A 20,088-nucleotide genomic window follows, 5' to 3' on the forward strand; every position below is an offset into this window, starting at 1 on the left:
CGGTTTCTGTCACAGTGGCCCTTTCTCATGCAGCGAGAACATGGACAGATCCTCTTACTAAATGTGTCAGGTGAAAGACAGACACTAAGGACATTTTTACACCACAATTTACCTGTGAATACTTCAGAAATCAGATCTGGCATTCTGTATTTTCTGTCAGCTGTTTATAGCCCGAACTAGCAAAGTCTGATTTGTGACCTAATCATTATTTCCTGACGATTACTTCGACTTAATTTTAAGCAAATACTGAATCAATTTGTGATTTAAGGTGAATCATTTTGTGGTTCAGTCCGAATCGGTTCATGGTTCAGTTCATATCAATTTGTAGTTGATCCGGTTTGTGATCCAGTCAGAATTGGATCATGAGAATTTAAAAAAAAAAGGGAAAAAAAGTTCAATCAGCGCTATTGAAGTCTTACGTGTAAATAAATATATTTTGAGACAGTTTTTTCAATACATTTGTTAACATGTAACATTTCCGTCCGCTAGAGGGCGCCTATTCTAAACTAAGGTGTAGTTTGATGATGCCAAGTTTGAGCTCAGAATCTTGGGACGTTTGGTCTTCACCTCACAGCTGGTGGAAAAGAATCAGGACAGGACTCAGGCAGAAATCATGTTCATGGATGTGATTATTAACGTTACTGTAGTATGAAGCAGAGCAGGACCGAGTGTTGAGGAGCTGAGCAAGGCCGCTGGAGCGATTGTTACACACACACGGCTCGAGAACAGCGGGACTTTTATTATGACGGGACACAGTCGCCGGCGCCATTTCAGCTTTTCCGGTCATGAGTATGAGGTAACGCAGCTCTGTTTATCATATTAAATACATTTGAGTGTGTTTAAAATGATGTTATGACTCTGACTCTACTATGTGTGTTCGCTCAGCGGCTGCTGTGACACTTGTTCACACTGCTAAGAGTAAAGCGTTTCTGTCAAATAAAACCGGAAACCGAGGGTAACGCAGATATGACGCAACTGAAGGCGACTTCCTCAGACATCCAGGTTCCTTCATTAAAACAGCAATTTTCTCAAAATTTAAAAATAGTTGGAAACATTTGGGGTATAATTGTAAGAACAATATGGATCCTCGACTGAACAAAATATATTGGGCCTGGTGTATATATATATATATATATATATATATATATATATATATATATATATATATATATATATATATATATTTATTACACGGCTCTGTGAAATACTTGATTCTGATTGGTCAATCGCGCATTCCAGCGGTACGTTATTTCCAGATAACACACACCACTCATCCGGGTACTACGAGTTACTTGACCGGTACTACTTCTATGCTTAGCGCTGGCGCCATCTTGTGGCTTAAACAGTCGTGGGTTACAATGGAAGACATCAAGGCAGGTTTCCTTTATAACGTTTTTAATATAGATCTTTTTCTTACACAAACGCATCGATTCGAATCAGAAGGCTCTAACCCATCGGTGTCGTGTGGAGCACGTTATTTGACGGACAGCTGCATTTTTTATGGAATTCAAACACAACTACAACTGCTGCTTGGATTAACGTTAGCCTGGACTTTTTAAATATAACTCCGATTGTATTTGTCTGAAAGAAGAATGTCATATACACCTACGATAACTTGAGGGTGAGTAAATCATAGGCTTGGTTTCATTTTTGGGTGAACTAACCCTTTCAGCATTCCTTTTCAACATTTAGCAAGGGCATATGGCAAATCTTCAGCAATAGATAAAGGCTTAAAGCAGGTTGGAACTGTTTTCCTTCGCGGAAGCTTTGTGTAAGAGCTAATAAAATATTTAATCTCGAGACAATATTTAGTGTCTAATAATTATTTATTTGAGACTAGTAGCCGTGTAATAAGCGGGATAATGTACACCCAGCCGGTTGTTATCGCAGAATAAACCCCTTCAGAGTGATGCAAGACCCCTCCGCTTCGCGTCGGGGTCCTGATCACTCTGTCGGGGTTTATTCTGCGATAACAACCGGCTGGGTGTACATTATCCCTTACATATATGGTTTGTGGATATTTTACTGCACAAATACAACATAGTGCTAGCCTGACAAGCCATCAAGATGTTTGGTCTGGAAACTCACCATTGACAGCTCAATCCGAGGGGCGGATAAACGGTTGTCTTTCAAACTCCCTCTGCACGCGATAGGATAGCGCTACAACCAACCAGAGCAACGAAGGTGAAGCAGAGCTCGTTGACAGATTAAACTTTCGCCGTATCCGGTCGGCAAAACTCCGAACACATCTTTCCTTTTTAAGAATGACTTCAGTGTCGTTCTTTGTTCTTTTCTCAGAGAAAAGCTTAACTCCAAGTCTTCCAGAGTCGCGGTCAAAACTGATTCGAAAGACCGCTGTTCACCAGTTTCTGTGTTTACTAGAAGCACGCAAACGCAACTCGGCCGTCGTCATTATGGCCCCGCCCACCGACTCTAGACACGATGTGATTGGTTAGGCAAAAGTTTGGTGATTTACAGCTCAGAAGTGTATTGAGAGTTGCTAGACGACACTCGCGGGCAGATTAGATTTGCTGCCGCTAGGGTGCGTCTAGATTTCTAGGCTAACATAGTGCACCTTTAAACCAAATAGGTCTGAATCGGTCTGTGATTCAGTCCGTATCGGTTTGTGGTTCATTCTAAAACAGTTAGCTGTTCAGTCTACATCAGTTCATGATTCAGCCTGAATCCTTTGGCTAGTTGAAGGCCAAAGTATACATCACTTTTTACACGTATGCAAGGGTCAGCATAGAGTACGTGTGGCACAAATTTCAGAAGAGAGAAGAGAACTGTGCGGGCACCTCAGAATTTGTGTAACTGTGCGTACTTTGGTTACAAAGATCACATTTGTATTTTTTGCAGTATTTACATGGGTTGTAACTCGTGGCGAGAGATTGCTCAAAACTGCGCATGCGTACACGTCTGTGTACACGTACAAGTCAAAAGAAGTATACTTTGTAAGACTGTGCATTTGAAAGTGCAAAAACGTATACTTATATATAAAAAAGTGTACCTTGGGTTTACTCATGCACTTTAAAAATATAAGAACACAGACAAAAAGTTAATTGAATTGAAAGAAGTGAAAATTTACATACAATTAATCAAAATCAAACCTTCAAATACATCATCTCATCTATCAGCACTGAATAACTTCTTCATTAAGTTCAAAGCCTGCATGTGAATGACTGTAGTGCAGTTAAAGACATTTTAAAACCATAATGATATACCATGCAATAGTTAAAATAATAATAATAATAATACAAAAAAAACATTTTTAAAAGTCTTTATGCGCTCCCCCACTGAAAAGGTTTTCTGTAATGAGACAGGATAAGATAATTGTGGATGTTTGGTGGGTGATGAGCAAAGGAAGAAAACATCATTAGCTTTATGCCGCAATAAAGAACCACTTTGATTTCTACATGAGGGTCATTTGCCACGGGGGCAATTCACTCCAGAAATATGGGAAGAAAAGAGAGAGAGAGATGGAAAGAAAGACAGAATGAGGCAGAAAGAAATAAAGACAAAAGGAAAGACTACAGTAAGTGCATGTAGAGCTGAAGTGGCCTGGTGAGAATTCGATCATGGTTGTCCGGAAAAACCTTCAATTAAACCACAGCAGCTTCTGCCTTCTTATTTCCTGTCTAAATACACATCCTGTTCCTCATTCCCGTATTACTTCCCTTACTTTTGATTGAAATATTTCTGAGTCCCTGAAGATGTTAAGCCAATAAAATTATAATGTAATAATTACCATAAATGTACATAACACAGACACACACACACAAATACTGTATAATAGTCAATTTGTAATTTTAAATATTTTTGTCAATGCATTTCAGTATTAAATATACTCCTAAACATCAATCAGAACCAGCATTAACTTCTTGAGCAATTTGAGCTCCAGTAGCTCGTCTGTTTGATCAGACCACACGGGCCAGCCTTCACTCCACACGGGCATCAATGAGCCTTGGCCGCCCATGACCCTGTGGCCGGTTCTCCACTGTTCCTTCCTTGGAGCACTTTTGATAGATACTGACCACTGCAGACCGGGAACAGCCCACAAGAGCTGCAGTTTTGGAGATGCTCTGACCCAGTCGTCTAGCCATCACAATTTAGCCCTTGTCAAACTCATTCAAATCCTTACACTTGCCCATTTTTCCTGCTTCTAACGCATACATTTTAAGGATAAAATGTTCACTTGCTGCCTAATATGTCCCACCCACTAACAGGTGCTGCGATTAAGACATAATCAGTGGTATTCACTTCACCTGGTCATTATGTTATGCCTGATAGGTGAATACATTTAGTTGAGCTTTTAAAATGTCATCAAAATTTCCACATTTTTATTTTAGGATGAGGCATTTGGTACCTGTGTTTATTTGTATGGAAATTAATTTGTATGAATAGTAATAATTATTTTAGGACCTAACTGAAGCACCAGGCTCCTAAGAGATTAGTATTTCTCAAGTTTAGAAATGTTTATAATAATAATTTAAAAAACAAAAACAAATTGTGAAAGACAGGTGAGCTAGTTAGCACCTGGAGATCCAAGTTTATGCACTGCAGGGACGGCAAGCGCGCTGACATTTCCAGAGCTGAATGAGACACGATTCATGGATATTTTTTCTCTCTCCTGGTTTCTTTTCCTTTGGCCATGTCAACAGTTAGTAGGAAACTAGACATGATATTTATAGTCCCACTGCAGCCTCCAGGATCTCTATCTCTCTCTCTCTCTCTCTCTCTCTCTCTCTCTCTCTCTCTCTCTCTCTCTCTCTCTCTCTCTCTCTCTCTCTCTCTCTCTCTCTCTCTCTCTCTCTCTCTCTCTCTCTCTCTCTCTCTCTCTCTCTCTCTCTCTCTCTCTCTCTCTCTCTCTCTCTCTCTCTCTCTCTCTCTCGGCATTTCAACTCAACAAAGGAAACAAAGGACAAAGGAAAGAGAAGATATACAAGCAAACGTATGTAAATTCACCCTAAGGATATTTTGAAAAATCGTGCCATGAAATATTCAATTGAGTAAGCAAAGCTCTATTGGGATGCATCTAATCCATATCTTTCAGCATTAATAACCAACAAAATGCAGTTCAAATCCAGTTTCTTGGCTGCTTGCAAACCACAGAGGAGCATTATGCAGGTGTTTTGCCAGGTGTGACCAAACAAATTTAATTTAAGCAATTAAAAGCAACCATTCCTGTCAAAGTGTGTGATTCTTGGCCAGAATAGCCTGCAAAGTGGACCAGACCTGCCAAAAGAATGGCTCTTTGAGATCAGTAGGAACATAACAATGCAATATTTAGGCTAAATGTATTTTTATTTTTTATTTCCTAAATGTAGAGAAACACATCGAGGTGCTGCCCAAAAACCCTGAGATTGGTTATTCTCTCATTTTTGATATCATGCCCCGTCAGATAGAGCCGCTCAAGCTTAACAGACCTTCTTACATAAAACATTAAAATACAAATTTTTGAACATTCTCCCTCAGATCCATTTCTTTCATTCTGTGATAGTAATTGATACTTGTGTGACTTTTATTTATTTATTAGTAGTGTTTACTAAGTCAAGCATCACTTTTACTATTGCTCATATTTCGGGTCAGTGATTTGAACAAACCTTTAACTATTAAACTTTGGAGTGTAAATCTACAAAGTTTGCCTGCCAGACAAAAAATAAGGCAGAAAACTCCCACAGACTGAGAAGATCCCGAGTCATATCAAGAGACAAGAATATCACGGAGACTTGAGGGTGGACCGCCTAGCAACCATTCAGAACACCATGGCAACGAACACATTTGATATTTTCTTCAGATTTTCAGTTTGTTCGTTTTTTGTTTGTTTTTAAATAAAGCTAATTATAATTCTTATAAACTTTCCCTAATCCAAACCTCAACCCAAATAGGCATATTGCCTCTAATATTGAGCATTATCAATGTTGATATTATTGTGGAAATTATAATACTTTCAATCTACATGTCTCTACTTTCACTTTTGATCAATTTAATACCTATAATACATATAGTATCTTTTATATTTGCTGATTGATTTATAAAACAACATAAACCTCACTAATCGACTAAATGATTGTTGGATGACTAGTTGATCTACTGATGACTATCTACACACGTGTGTGTGTGTGTGTGTGTGTGTGTGTGTGTGTGTGTGTGTGTGTGTGTGTGTGTGTGTGTGTGTGTGTGTGTGTGTGTGTGTGTGTGTGTGTGTGTGTCGGTGCCAGTACAGGCCACCTGCTCAGTCACCGATGCTGAAAGCTGTCTGGGATTAGAGGACACACACACACACACAGCAGCACAGAGTCCAAAGACAGCACTTTTCATGTTCGCATTTGTGTGGAATACCACTTAGAGCACCACGTGCTCTTTTTTTCCATCCTCAAAGACGCAGGAGTGTAAAAGCAGACGTCTTTATTCAAAGAGAGAGCACATCAAAACAGTGGAGTCACGGGGAAATATCAGATGGGCTCGAGTGATCAGACTAATGCACAGACTCTATTACGAACTCAGAACAATCTGCGCTGCCTTTGAACCGCTGTCTCATTACAGGACGTGCGCTGTATCAAAACGGCCACAGCATTTACTGCGTAATATAGAGCGAGATGACGTTTAGACTGTATGTTGTGTGTACCTTTAGTGCTGAGAGTTTTAGACGTCAGCTCCAGTGTGTTCAGTGTCTCTGTGCCGATATTCTCCAGGGTGATGGTCAGCTGCTGAGTCTCTCCATTAAACAGCTGCAGGGACACGCTAGTGGACAGGTCTTCACTAGACAGATGAGCCGACCTGGACCAAGACAAAAAATATGAAGAATAAAATCCCAAAATATTCATTAGGGGTGTAAATAATTGCTTTGGCAACACTGCAGGGATTCTTTATTAAATGATGTGATGCATCATGAAATTGTCACAATTTGATGATATGCTAAATGTAAAAACTTTTACAGACATTCTGAATACACCAATGGAAATGCAGGGATCATTTACAACAGTGGAAAAACTGACAAAAACGTTTAGTTTAAAAGGCTTTAACTTTTAGTTTTCCTTTAAAAAGTTTTAGAAAAAGTCTATAGATAAGCACTTTTGATTGCTTTGCATAATAATCCAAGAATAGCAGAGTGCACCTGTGGAGAAAAGTGTCTGCTAAATAAATGAATATAAAACACAGGGTATTATTATAGTTATTATAATCAATTATTAATCTGCATAATCATAGCATAGAAATTAGATTTATGCATTTACATCTCTAATGTTCTTAATTAAATAGAAAGTTAACAAAACAGACAGAGACATAGATAGATAAGACAGACAGACAGACAGACAGACAGACAGATAGACAGATAGATATAGACAGACAGACAGACAGACAGGCAGACAGACAGACAGACAGATAGATATAGACAGACAGACAGACAGACAGACAGACAGACAGACAGACAGACAGACAGACAGACAGACAGACAGACAGATAGATAGATAGATAGATAGATAGATAGATAGATAGATAGATAGATAGATAGATAGATAGATAGATAGATAGATAGATAGATAGATAGATAGATAGATAGATACAGACAGAGACAGACAGACAGACAGACAGACAGACAGACAGACAGACAGACAGACAGACAGACAGACAGACAGACAGACAGACAGACAGACAGACAGACAGACAGACAGACAGACAGACAGACAGACAGATAGATAGATAGATAGATAGATAGATAGATAGATAGATAGATAGATAGATAGATAGATAGATAGATAGATAGATAGATAGATAGATAGATAGATAGATAGATAGATACAGACAGGCAGACAGATGATAAGAAAGATAGATAGACAGTCAGACAGCAATAGACAGACAGATAGACATACAGACAGACAGAGATATAGATGGATAGATCTGTCTGTAGACAGATTTCAATAACCATAACATAAAATTTAATAAAAAATAATTTAAATTAGCATGTATTCTTTTTGTAGACACTAATTTTGCTTCTTTAGCTCAAAATGTGCTAAATATATTTTCATGTTGGTCCAGATAACACGCCCTAGAGGACTATCGTAAAGTCCAGCCAATGACGATGTCAATAAGGTCAATGGCTCTTTTAATTGAAAGGTGGAACCTTCTTTTCTACAGCCGCTGTTCAATTAAAAGAGTCAATCGCCTTATTAGGGCTTCGGCTCAGTGATTTCTCATGTGGCTTGTCCCCCTATATCACCTCTGGTTTAGCAATGACATACACGCTTCTAGTTGAAGAAGAAAAACAACATGAGGATGTGCAAAAAGCACGCTGCAAAATTCAGATTCACCTCTGTGCATGAAAAATCAAAAGTCTTTAAAACAAGGGAACACCCTGAGGCTTGAGCACACACAGTCCATTAAAAAAATGTATGCGGCCAATGTTCTTTTCCATCAGTTTCCCCTCAATCACAGGGTGTCTAAACAGGGTGCTCCTCGCAGGGTGTCTAAACAACCTTTAGTCAATCATTTAAAAGTTTTAATCCATTTTTCATGTTTTCAAGCTGTGTCAGTTTTGTAGAAAAAAGCAGTTGCACTGACGTTTGACTCCAAGTACCCCTTCAAAAAGCTCAAAAATAAGTGAAAAAAATGAAAAATGAGAGGTGACGCACAGATCAAAATGAGGGCCGCGAGGTTTTGTTTTCTGAAACATCCATTCACAACAAAATATTTGCATGAATTCAAATGAAAAAAAGACTAGACTAGTTTCTTTAAGGAAAAAAGTTAACTTGTACTTACGTTTTAGTAGGGTAAACTTAATTCACATGCATATTCTAGAATAAATAAAATATGATAAAAGGTAACTGGTTATTTTAACTGAAAGCCGGGACTTATACAGCCACCTTATTTGGAGTTACAAATAAATCCAATTGGTCCATCCCTTCCTCCTTTTAAATGTCTGACCAAACATTTATTACAACAGAGCCACTCTAAATCATCTAATTTCATTTCAATCCAGACTGGCTCGTTTAAGTTTGAAGAATAATTTTTTAATGTACTTGAGAATAAATATGTTTACAACAGCCTCTGCAGAGCTAAATGTGATTAAAATGACTGACAATCCTGTCAAATGCTGTGTGTGTGTGTGTGTGTGTGTGTGTGTGTGTGTGTGTGTGTGTGTGTGTGTGTGTGTGTGTGTGTGTGTGTGTGTGTGTGTGTGTGTGTGTGTGTGTGTGTGTGTGTGTGTGTGTGTGTGTGTGTGTGTGTGTGTGTGTGTGTGTGTGTGTGTGTGTGTGTGTGTGTGTGTGTGTGTGTGTAAGGAATTACTGTAATTAGCTCTGGGTGCTTTGGGATCTTTCAGAGTCTTCAACCTGCCAAACTCTTCTCAAACAAACCATATAAAAAAGAAGAAATGAAAAGGAACAAAGAAGCAGTAAAGATAAAAGAAACAACATAAACTCCTGAAGTTCACACTATAGCTTCCTGACGAACAGACAGTCCTCGAGAGCAGCTCCGACCCAAATGTGCTGACAATCGCACAGGTGTAACGACAAGACATGCTCTGCAAAGTGCAAACGCATCCTGGTTATCAGATGTTGGAGGATCACATTGATAGTTAATGTGATGAACTCCTTCTGTGGATCCTCTGTAGGACACCTGCAAGAACTTGAGGAGAACTGACTACCGAGGGGAATACTTCCACCAAAAATCCCCAAAACACCAGTTGAGAAAACATTCTTGCCTGCAGGTTTTGAGAGTCGAGGAGGTTCCGCAGACCATATTCCAATAATAAGTTACAGCGGGAATAGCAAGAATTCCCCACTCGTCTCAAACACACACAAACAGAGCGTTCTGCAGCCATTTCATCATCTTTACTCTCTCTTTCCTCCCTCTCACTAAAACTACCAAGTGCCCGAGAGTAATTGCTATGTTAAGGCTGTCTTTTCTTAAGGTGTTAGCACTGATGCCAGAGGTTTATTTTATTATATACATTATAAAATAATAATTTAGAATTGTATTTATTATCATTATATCATCATATCATATATATATATATATATATATATATATATATATATATATAATGATTACTATTGTCATATGGCAGTGGTAGCTTAAGCAATAACCTTTTATTATCCACCTTAAATTAAATTAAAAAAATATTTTTTATATAATATTTTCATAATTTATCCTTGATCATCTCCAAATAAAACCACATATTAAGGTCTGGGTAGATTAGATGGTAAGCAGACAATCAGTTTTCATAATAAACATGTTAGATCCAGAAGAAATGGGCAGGAATAACGATCTGAGCGACTTAGGGCCAAATTGTTATGGCAAGGCGAAAAAGGAAGGCTAGTGTGTCGCTCCCGGTCAGCAGTGCTGAGAATTTACCAACAGTGTCCGAGGAGGGACAAACCACAAACCGGCGATAGGGTGTTGGGCGGCCAAGGCTCATCGATGCACGAGGGCAACGAAGGCTATCCTGCATGGTCCGAGCCAACAAGGTCTACTGTGGTACAAGTCACACAAAAATTTGATGATGGTTATGGGAGGAATGTGTGTCAGTCAAACAGTGCATCGCAATCTGCTGTGCATGGGGCTGCGTAGCTGCAGACCAATCAGAGTTGGAGTGCCTATGATGACCGCTGTCCACTGTCAAAAGCATCGGAACAGGATCTTGGGGGAGTGGAAGAAGGTTGCCTGATCCGTTTTCTTTTACAACACATGGATGGCCGTGTGCATGTGCACCTCTGACCTGGGGAAGTGATTGCAGTAAGACGCACTGTATATGAGGAAAACAAGCCAGTGGAGGGAGCGTGATGCTCTGTGCAATGTTCTTCTGGGAAACCCTGTGTCCCGCCATTCATGCGGACGTCAATTTGACACGTGCTACCTAAACATTGTTGCACACCAGGTACACCCCTTAAAGGGATAAAAAAAAAAAAACTGCTGCTCATGATGACACATTGATGTCTTAAGACACAAACCAATCGGTTTCTGTGAGAAACCCAACAGTATGTATGTTCTTTTTTAACCTCATATCCAGACGAATCTCATCTAGTGATCCCATCTGTCATTATGATCGCGCCAGTTTGACCTTACCAGATGGAAGTAATAGCAGATGGGAACACTAGATGAGATTCGTCTGGATATGAGGTAAAAAATTACATAAACACTGTTCGGTTTCTCACAGAAACCGATCGGTTCGTGTCTTAAGACATCAATGTGTCGTCAAGAGCAGCAGGGTTTTTGTGCATGTTATTACCCATTCACATACATTACGACTGGCAGACTGCAACGGTTGAAGTTAAAAATCTTCATTTGTGTTCTACTGAAGAATCAAAGACCAAGGGTAAGCAGATAAACATCACATTTTCATTTTTGGGTGAACTATCCTTTTAATGACAATGCTGTCAACCCTGCAAATGGATAATGCACCCTGACACACTGCACATATTGTTCAGGAATAGTTTGAGGATGGTTCAAGGTGTTATCCTGGCCTCCAAATTCCCCAGATCTCAATCCAATTGATCATCTTTGGGATGTGCTGGAGCTCAATCCACAGCGGCTCCACCTCGACTTAAAGGATCAGCTGATAATGTCTTAGTGCCAGTTACCAGTGGGATGAAATAGTGTGGTTTCTTATTCAATCAATAATATATTATACGTTTCAAAGAATCGACGGCATGAATTTTGCTGCAAAACTTTGTTATCCGGTAGGCTGATAAAAACCTCTGCAATCCTGACTCCCAAAACCTGCCAACAGCAGCCAGCCAATCACAACAGATTTCCTGCCAGCACTTTATTTTTGTGTGCAATATGCATCAGGCGGTCCGTGGGCTTTCCATGAGCAATCGGGCATGCTGTCTGAGGCTGAGAATAACCACCGGAGCGCTTTCTCTGATTTGTGACACCACCGAGCAAAGCGACATCTCTATAAAACTGTGTTTTGCAAGCAGGCTACAGCAACTAAAATATTCTCATAAGAGAATGTGATATCATTAAATCACCTTAATATTATTCGTATTAATTTTTATTAATGATATATTATGAAGAAGAAACCTCTGAACCTCGGTAAGGACGTGCAGAGCTGCAGTCGTGGGAGTGACGGCACCACCTCCACCATACAGCCGCTGCTCTTCACCCCCACCAGACCCTCCAGAAGACAGTCACTGCTCACCCCAAACACTGACGTGTGATACCCTGGGAAACAAACAGAATTAGTAAAAATCATATCTAAAAATGTTGCATAATCACAGACCACGCTAATAATCTGAAGGCAATTAGAGCTCATTAAAGTCTTCCGAAACACACTCATGATTTGTAGACATTAAGAATTGCTGGAATGGCCATGAAACAGGGATCAATGAGTTTATCCTGTTTTAATGAGAGGATATTTAGCTGGTTTATTCAAGCAGAGAAACACTTTACTTGTTTTTTAGTTTGAGGCAGACTTGGATTCTGCATTATTATAGCATTATGAACCAGAACAAATCTTTTTTTGCCTTGGCTGGTCCATTTGTTTTGAAAATTTAGTAAAATTGCAGAGAATATTAATGAACTCAAAAACAACCCTATTACTTACTATTTAATATGAATACCCTATTTACATAATGTGCTCAATATTTATATTTAAAAACACAAGCCAAACAAACAAAACACCAGCCAAAAACAACTCCCGATCATTATTTCCTCACTGAATATTCAGTTTCAAACTCACCGCTGATTGTGATGTTGCCTGCGGTGCGTGGAACTCCAACCAGAGTCACCGGATAGAGGCCAGACTCCGCTGGCAAAGACAGAGCGGCGGGAAGGGACTCAAAATCTACACCTGATGTCAACAGACCCTGATGAACACAAGCACATACTGGTCAATACACATTGGGAAATATATAGTGGTAAAAATATTTGAACAATATTTTTTTTTGTTCCATGTAAGAAAGAACAAGTAAATAATGACAACATTTTCATTCATTTCATTTTTTCGGTTTAAAACCAATAAATAAATAAAACAAACAAATAAAAAAACACTTTTAATAAAACATGCACTAACGACGCGAGGGGAAAAAAGCCTATATTGTATTCTTTCTTAACTTAGTAAATTGAGTAAATAATAAAATACCGCTGCAGAGGGGGGACAGAACATACAGTGTTTTACAGTTTGATGCTTTTTTACGAAAGATGAAAAGCCAGAAATAGATAAATGGGGAAAAATCTTTGGTGACAGTTTGAGATTTTTTTCTTTTTTACTCCAAACATCATATAATCAATCATCCTGATATCCATCTGATATGTAGGAGATGAAATCACTCTCAGCATGCTCTTCCCATTACCCATGGAGAAAATTGCTCTTGTTCACAGAACTACAAAGAAAGGAACCCGCGTTAGCATAGCAAAATCACAGCGGCAGATGCGAGCGAGAGACAGAGGTGGATTGAGGTGTGGAGGTGCGTGGAGGTGAGGGCCGACTATTACTGTACCTCTGAAGGTCAAGCTGCTCTCTGCGGAGAGTTTTCGCACTTTCTATTCATACACGAGACGCCATTCAGACCCCATCAAATGTGCTTTATGGGATTTTTATCATATTAGCCTGAATGAAACCATTAAACTCTGGACTCAAAGAATCGAGAAAAAGTATTTTACATTTCTCCTGATATTCGGTCCGCTCAGTGTCCAACTTCTCTGTGACATGAAACTTTTCTATCAATCCAGTGAGAACTTAAAGGGTTAGTTCAGCCAAAAATGAAAATTCTGTCAATAATTACTTACCCTAATATCATTTGACACCCGTAAGACCTCCGTTCATCTTCAGAACACAAATGAAGATATTTTTGTTGAAATCCGATGGCTCAGAAAGGCCTTCATTGACACCAATGTCATTTCCTCTCTCAAGACCCATAAAAGCACTAAAGACGTCGTTACAAAGCCCATCTCACTACAGTGGCTCTACAATCATTTTATGAAGCAACGAGAATACAAAATAACGACTTATAAAGTGATGGGCCGATTTGAAAGCTTTGAACCTTTATGAATCAGCGTATTGATTCATGATCCGAATCATGAATCGATACGCTGATTAATAACGGTTCGACTCTTTGTTTTGAAGTCTGCCCTTCACTATATAAGTCGTTATTTAGTTGTTTTTTGCGCACAAAAACTATTCCCGTCGCTTCATAAAATGATTGTAGAGCCGCTGTAGTGAGATGGGCTTTGTAACGACGTCTTTAGTGCCTTTATGGGTCTTGAGAGCGGAAATGACATTGGTGTCAATGAAGGAGCCATCAGATTTTAACAAAAATATCTTCCTTTGTGTTCTGAAGATGAACGGAGGTCTGACGGGTGTCGAATGGCATGAGGGTGAATAATTAATGACAGAATTTTCATTTTTGGGTGAACTCACCCTGTAATGCCTGCTGCCTTAGTTAGCCCTGCCCATTTTAAGCATTGCACTCGTTGTGTTCAGCCTTTCTGTTTGTGAAGAAAGATAATATGTATTTATAAGTGAATCTCACATTTTAAAATCTTCCGCTTCATACATTACAATGCAATAGTAGAGATAACTTTCGTTAACTCTACAATAAGAACATCTACTTCACTCTTCGACAGATTCTGACAGAAGTTCAAAGATGAAATGATACGTTTCTCTGCATAATGCAAATCACACTGTATGGCATGGATCTAATAAACTTGGGTACCTGTATGTAGACTATATGATAACCTATTGAATAGTTGGCTATGACGCAAGTTAGTATAGAAGAATAAAATGTCATCGGGATGCGCCACTAAACAAATAGCGCAAGATTAATTGGAATTGTGGTTTTTAATGTGCGCTGAAAAAAAGAGTAGCAAGCGAATGGAATGTGAGGTTGAAGAGATGGTGGCAATATAATGCAAAGTCTGTCAGTAAAGTCAAATTCTGGCTGAAGTATAACGCCTGGAATCCCCTACACCAACTTTAACTCAAAGATGCCTTCCTCATTCAAACTCTGAAGGGTCGAGCAAGCTTTGTAATGAAGACAGATAATAATGCAATTCAAGATGTCTCTGCTTTTATGTAGTCAAACCTTAATTAGCCATAGCTACAATGACATGTTCAGCTCTGCCTAACCTGTAAAACAGTTTACCACGTAAAATCCTCGTATTATGTGGAGGGACTCACTATTGTATATTGAAACCAAATTTTGAAATAACTCATTTGCATTTCCTTCTTGAAAAGGTTAATTAGCTTGACAGCTAATGCTAACGATCTGTACTTTTCTGGCCTGGGTGTCTGACAACAGACTTGCATCGGCTGCTACAAAGACCCCGTGGAAATATTTGCTCTTTGTGTTTCTTTTATCCCCTGTTCAATCTGACAAAAATGATACAACCCATTTCAAAAGCCCCGTACCATAATCATACACTTAATTAAACCGAGACCAGAGTGAATTGAAGAGAAATATGGTCAAAGCAGCTTCATGAACTGAAGACATTTGCAATTAATATTTTATATGTAGCAAAACTACAATTTAAATTTAAATTATAAATTAAATGAATAAAAAACTCCAACATCTTAGGGACAACAAAGTAAAAATAAAAATCTATAAACATGTATACCTCGATCAGGCATAACATTATGACCTGTCGTGTAAGAATAAGTCCTCTAAGTTGCGCGTTGAATCGGACTTGTTTTTTCAGCACATCCCACAGATGCTCGATTGGATTGAGATCTGGGGAATTTGGAGGCCAAGTCAACATCTCAAACTCGTTGTTGTGCTCCTCAAACCATTTTTGCTTTGTGGCAGGGTATGTAAGCAACTGTGATTCATCAGATCAGGCCACCTTCTCTTCCATTGCTCTATGGTCCAGTTCTGATGCTCACCTGCCCACTGTTGGCGCTTTTGGAGATGGACAGGGGTCAGCATGGGCACCCTGACTGGTCTGCGGCTATCCATCCCCAAACAAACTGCGATGCTCTGTGTATTCTGACACCTTTCTATCAGAACCAGCATTAACTTCTTGAGCAATTTGAGCTCCAATAGCTCATCTGTTTGATCGGACCACACGGGCCGGCCTTCGCTCCCCACGTGCATCAATGAGCCTTGGCTGCCCATGACCCTGTGGCCGGTTCTCCACTGTTCCTTCCTTGGAGCACTTTTGATAGATACTGACCACTGCAGACCGGGAACATCCCACAAGAGCTGCAGTTTTGGAGATGCTCTGACCCAGTCGTCTAGCCATCACAATTTAGCCCTTGTCAAACTCACTCAAATCCTTAATCTTGTCCATTTTTGGACATTAGAACAGTGTTTTAACTTCATTACAACTCACCAGCTATAACGTTTATTGTAGCTATGTGAGTGCTTAGTATTTTTTTATTCTGTAATTTGGCCAAAATGTTATGTTATAAAAGACTATTTAAGACAGTATTGGCTATAACTCACTGATAAAAGCTTTACTAAGACACTCCACAAGTACACAAAAAATTACCTTTTATGTACATAGTGTTTCTTGAGTAATGAAAACTCTGTACTTATTTAAAGAACCTGTTATATATTTACCTTTACATGGCAAACAAACAGAGAGCAACAATTCATTTAAGACTGAGCAAGGTGGAGTTATGAGGTTTTAGTACAGACAGTTTGAGGATCCAATGGAGTTAAGAGGCTCTTTTTAACACTTCTCATAGGTTAAACATTTGAAAGACAGAATGAAAGAACAGACAGTATCGTGGTTTATTCTGTGCGGCCACTGTGAGGTCAACAGTACGGTCACACCGGTTCTGGCACCATACGCCGTGCCATCTGACACAGGTTGTGACTGGCAGAGGAGTTTTATAGGGCATCATGCTGATTCCATCTGGGGGCAGGTCTGGGCATGTATGGAACAACACAACTCACCTATGGAGTCATTTTCCTTTCCACACAAATACACATCTAAAATATAGTCCATCCCTAGTGTGAAAGGACAAAAAAAAACCTTTGGATTGGAGTTTAACCTCTAACTGGAGCGCACACCTGCGCCCTGAGACAGTGGGGCCTCAATGGTCTAATGGTTATGGATCTGGGCTGCTAACATAAAGACAGTAGATTCAATCCAACAGTCACTACAATCACAGAGCTGTTCCATCACAATTGCGCCCTTGAGAAAAGAGGGTATTCAGTTCCAATGGGGAATACAAATATAGCTTTGTTCCTAAACTAGAAATCTGAGCCAATCTAGAAAGCATTTTAAAGCAGTGGTGACCGGTTGCAAAAATCCTAAGAATGCATTGCAGCTAGCTATGTTATTTAAAATAATATATTTGAATGACAATTACATTTTTCATTAAAAAAAAAAGATGCCTTGTAATAGCATAAAATACATAGCTCTGACGAAACACAATAATGTGTTCTCCAAGAACTGCCTTTTAAAAGCTCAGTTGTCTATGTAAAGAGCAGGCAGAACTTTGAGAGCCAAGATTTGATACACAATTACCTTGGTTTCTTAGAAACATCTCCACATGGCTGGTTTCTGATAATTGGGTTTTATATGAGTTGCCCATTATAGTGTCAGGAAGACACTGTAACCCCTCGCCCACATTCACACAAACTGTCTTCATCTCTTCATTGTGGTTCTGCCTCTATTCCCCTGTCATTATGATCAGGTCTTGGTGACCAAAATGGCCTTCAAGCCACCAATAAGCAGCACTATCTCGTCTCAGCTTTCTGGATTGAACTCTAAAGCGCAGTTAATATGTAGGGATTTTTGCTCCAAAGACTGCATTGCACATAACAGTACCCAAATCACAAACAAACCCAACAAAAACATCATAAAACAAAACACATCCTTGTCAAAAAAAAAAAAAAATCATTTTCATACACTTTAAAACAAAGTATTTAAAAATAAAATCTGCTTCAAGCCTTTGTAGGGTTCTGCAGTAAAATCTTGTTATCTACAGAGATTAGGACATTAAAGTGTCAACCAGAGGCTTTTTGAATCTTAACAAAAGAAATTAGCAAGCTAAATGTCTTTCCTGTGTATAATGGACCTTTCTCTTTTACAACCTTTCTCTCATTTTCAATTATAAATAATATTTAAAATCATAATTAACAAAATTAACAATATATATATTTATATTTTTTTACATCTAAAATTGTCTGGATTCGGTTGCACACTTATTGTGTGTGTAGAAATATGGATATACACTGTATTGGCAAAGGTTTGGGACATTAACTGCATTAACATGCACATGAATTTTAAAGACATCCCATTTTTAATCCGTAGGGTTTAATATGGAGTTGACCCAGCCTTTTCAGCTATAACAGCTTCAACTCTTCTAGGAAGGCTTTCCACAAGGTTTAGGAGTGTTTTTATGAGAATTTTTGACCATTCTGCTAGAAGCACATTTGTGAGGTCAAGCACTGATGTTGGATGAGCAGGCCTGGCTCTTAGTCTCCTCTCTAATTCATCCCAAAGGTGTTCTATCGGGTTGAGGCCAGTCAATTTCCTCCACACCAAACTTGGTCATCCATGTCTTAATGAACCTTTGCTTCCCCAAACTGTTCCTACAAAGTTGGGAGCTTGAAATTGTCCAAAATGTCTTGGTATGCTGAAGTACTTCTAGTTCCTTTCACTGGAGCTAATGGGCCAAACCCAACCACTGAAAAACAACCACACACCATAATCTCCCCTCTACTAAACTTTACACTTGGCACATTGCACTTGGTGATGTAATGCTTGGATGAGCCGCTCGACTATGGAATCCCATTCCATGAAGCTATCTATGCACTGTTCTTGAGCTGATCTGAAAGCCACACGAAGTTTGGAATTTCACAAATGGATTTATTGTACAGGTGGCAGCCTATCACAGTACCACGCTTGAGTTTACTGAGCTCCTGAGAGTGACCCATTCTTTCACAAATGTTTGCAGAAGCGTCTGCATGCTTAGTGCTTGATTTTATACTCCTGTGGACTTGGAAGTGATTGAAACATCTGGATTTAATGATTTGGATGGGTGTCCCAATACTTTGGGCAATATAGTGTAGATACATATAACGATAGACAGACAGACAGAAAGACAGAACGGATAGTGCTTACCATATTCTCGACCCGCAGCTCAAATGGCATTGGATTATAGACCATTAACTGAACCTCACACACGTCGCCTTGAACCCACTGGAAATCTGCAACGCATACAAACATACACATATTTATGAAAAAGCTGCATGCTGTATAAATGCAATAACACATAAGAAGATTCATTGATGTTGACAGGTCTGATCAATATGTTTCCATAAACTTCTATAAACCTGGTCAGACTGAATAGCCAGCAATGATTATAAATATTTAATTTTACTTGGGGGAGCGATAGGATGAGCTGATATGACATTTGCATGCATGCATTTGGCAGATGCTTTTTATCTATCTGCATTCAAGATAAAAAACTACGGGAATCATACACCTGATCTTTTCAGCTGAATTTTGCTCTCTGTTTTTGCATAAATCCTTCAGAGCTGAAAGTTAGCGGACTGCATTTCACTGTTGAGCTTTTCCATTAATCCAGAGACGGAGTCTTATACTGATTAAGCTTTTCCAAACAATGGCCCCTCGTTCCCTCGGGAGGAGATATATTCACTGTATTATCTACAGTATGCTCGCAGATTTCACGCTCAAATTAACCAGAGCCCCGTCTCACACTAATAATCATCCGCCGCTGAAGGACATATGGAGTTTAGAATGCATGAATTAATTTCAAAGAATGAAAACCAACAGTAGCTGTTCTTGTCCGTCGCCTCTGAAATATTGTTATTGTTTTGATATTTCTCATGAATTCCAATCAGAAAATTCACACCTTAATGAAACGTTTGTCATTGTGCAATGAATAACTTGCTGGAGATTTTAAAACTGCACAAATTACAATAAAAGGAGGCAAAATATAGACAGTGCAAATTATTTTGATAATAATTAAATTATAAAAGTAATAATTAATTAAATCTGTTCATTAACAAACAAGTACATTTAAGAAAATAAGTAAATATGAATACTTTAAATAAATAAATGAACACATTTATAAACCAATCAATAAATATGTAAAAAATAAATACATGTACAAACAAATACATTTATTATTTAATTTATGAATAAATAATATAAATAGATAAATAA

At 38.8% G+C, this 20,088-nt stretch overlaps 1 protein-coding gene across 2 annotated transcripts in view; it reads right to left on the bottom strand.

The window, feature by feature from the left end:
• Positions 1 to 20,088, bottom strand: part of trappc9 (trafficking protein particle complex subunit 9) — a 288,563-nt gene that overhangs the window by 174,920 nt on the left and 93,555 nt on the right. For both annotated transcript variants that reach the window (XM_067426626.1, XM_067426625.1), the window contains 4 exons: positions 19,021 to 19,106; positions 12,683 to 12,809; positions 12,033 to 12,165; positions 6,629 to 6,780 (listed from right to left, as the gene is read on the bottom strand). In XM_067426626.1, coding sequence (XP_067282727.1) covers positions 6,629 to 6,780; positions 12,033 to 12,165; positions 12,683 to 12,809; positions 19,021 to 19,106 — 498 coding nt within the window. The remainder of the gene's footprint in view (positions 1 to 6,628; positions 6,781 to 12,032; positions 12,166 to 12,682; positions 12,810 to 19,020; positions 19,107 to 20,088) is intronic.

This window comes from Pseudorasbora parva, chromosome 19 (assembly GCF_024679245.1).
Source record: "Pseudorasbora parva isolate DD20220531a chromosome 19, ASM2467924v1, whole genome shotgun sequence".
Taxonomy (NCBI): domain Eukaryota; kingdom Metazoa; phylum Chordata; class Actinopteri; order Cypriniformes; family Gobionidae; genus Pseudorasbora; species Pseudorasbora parva.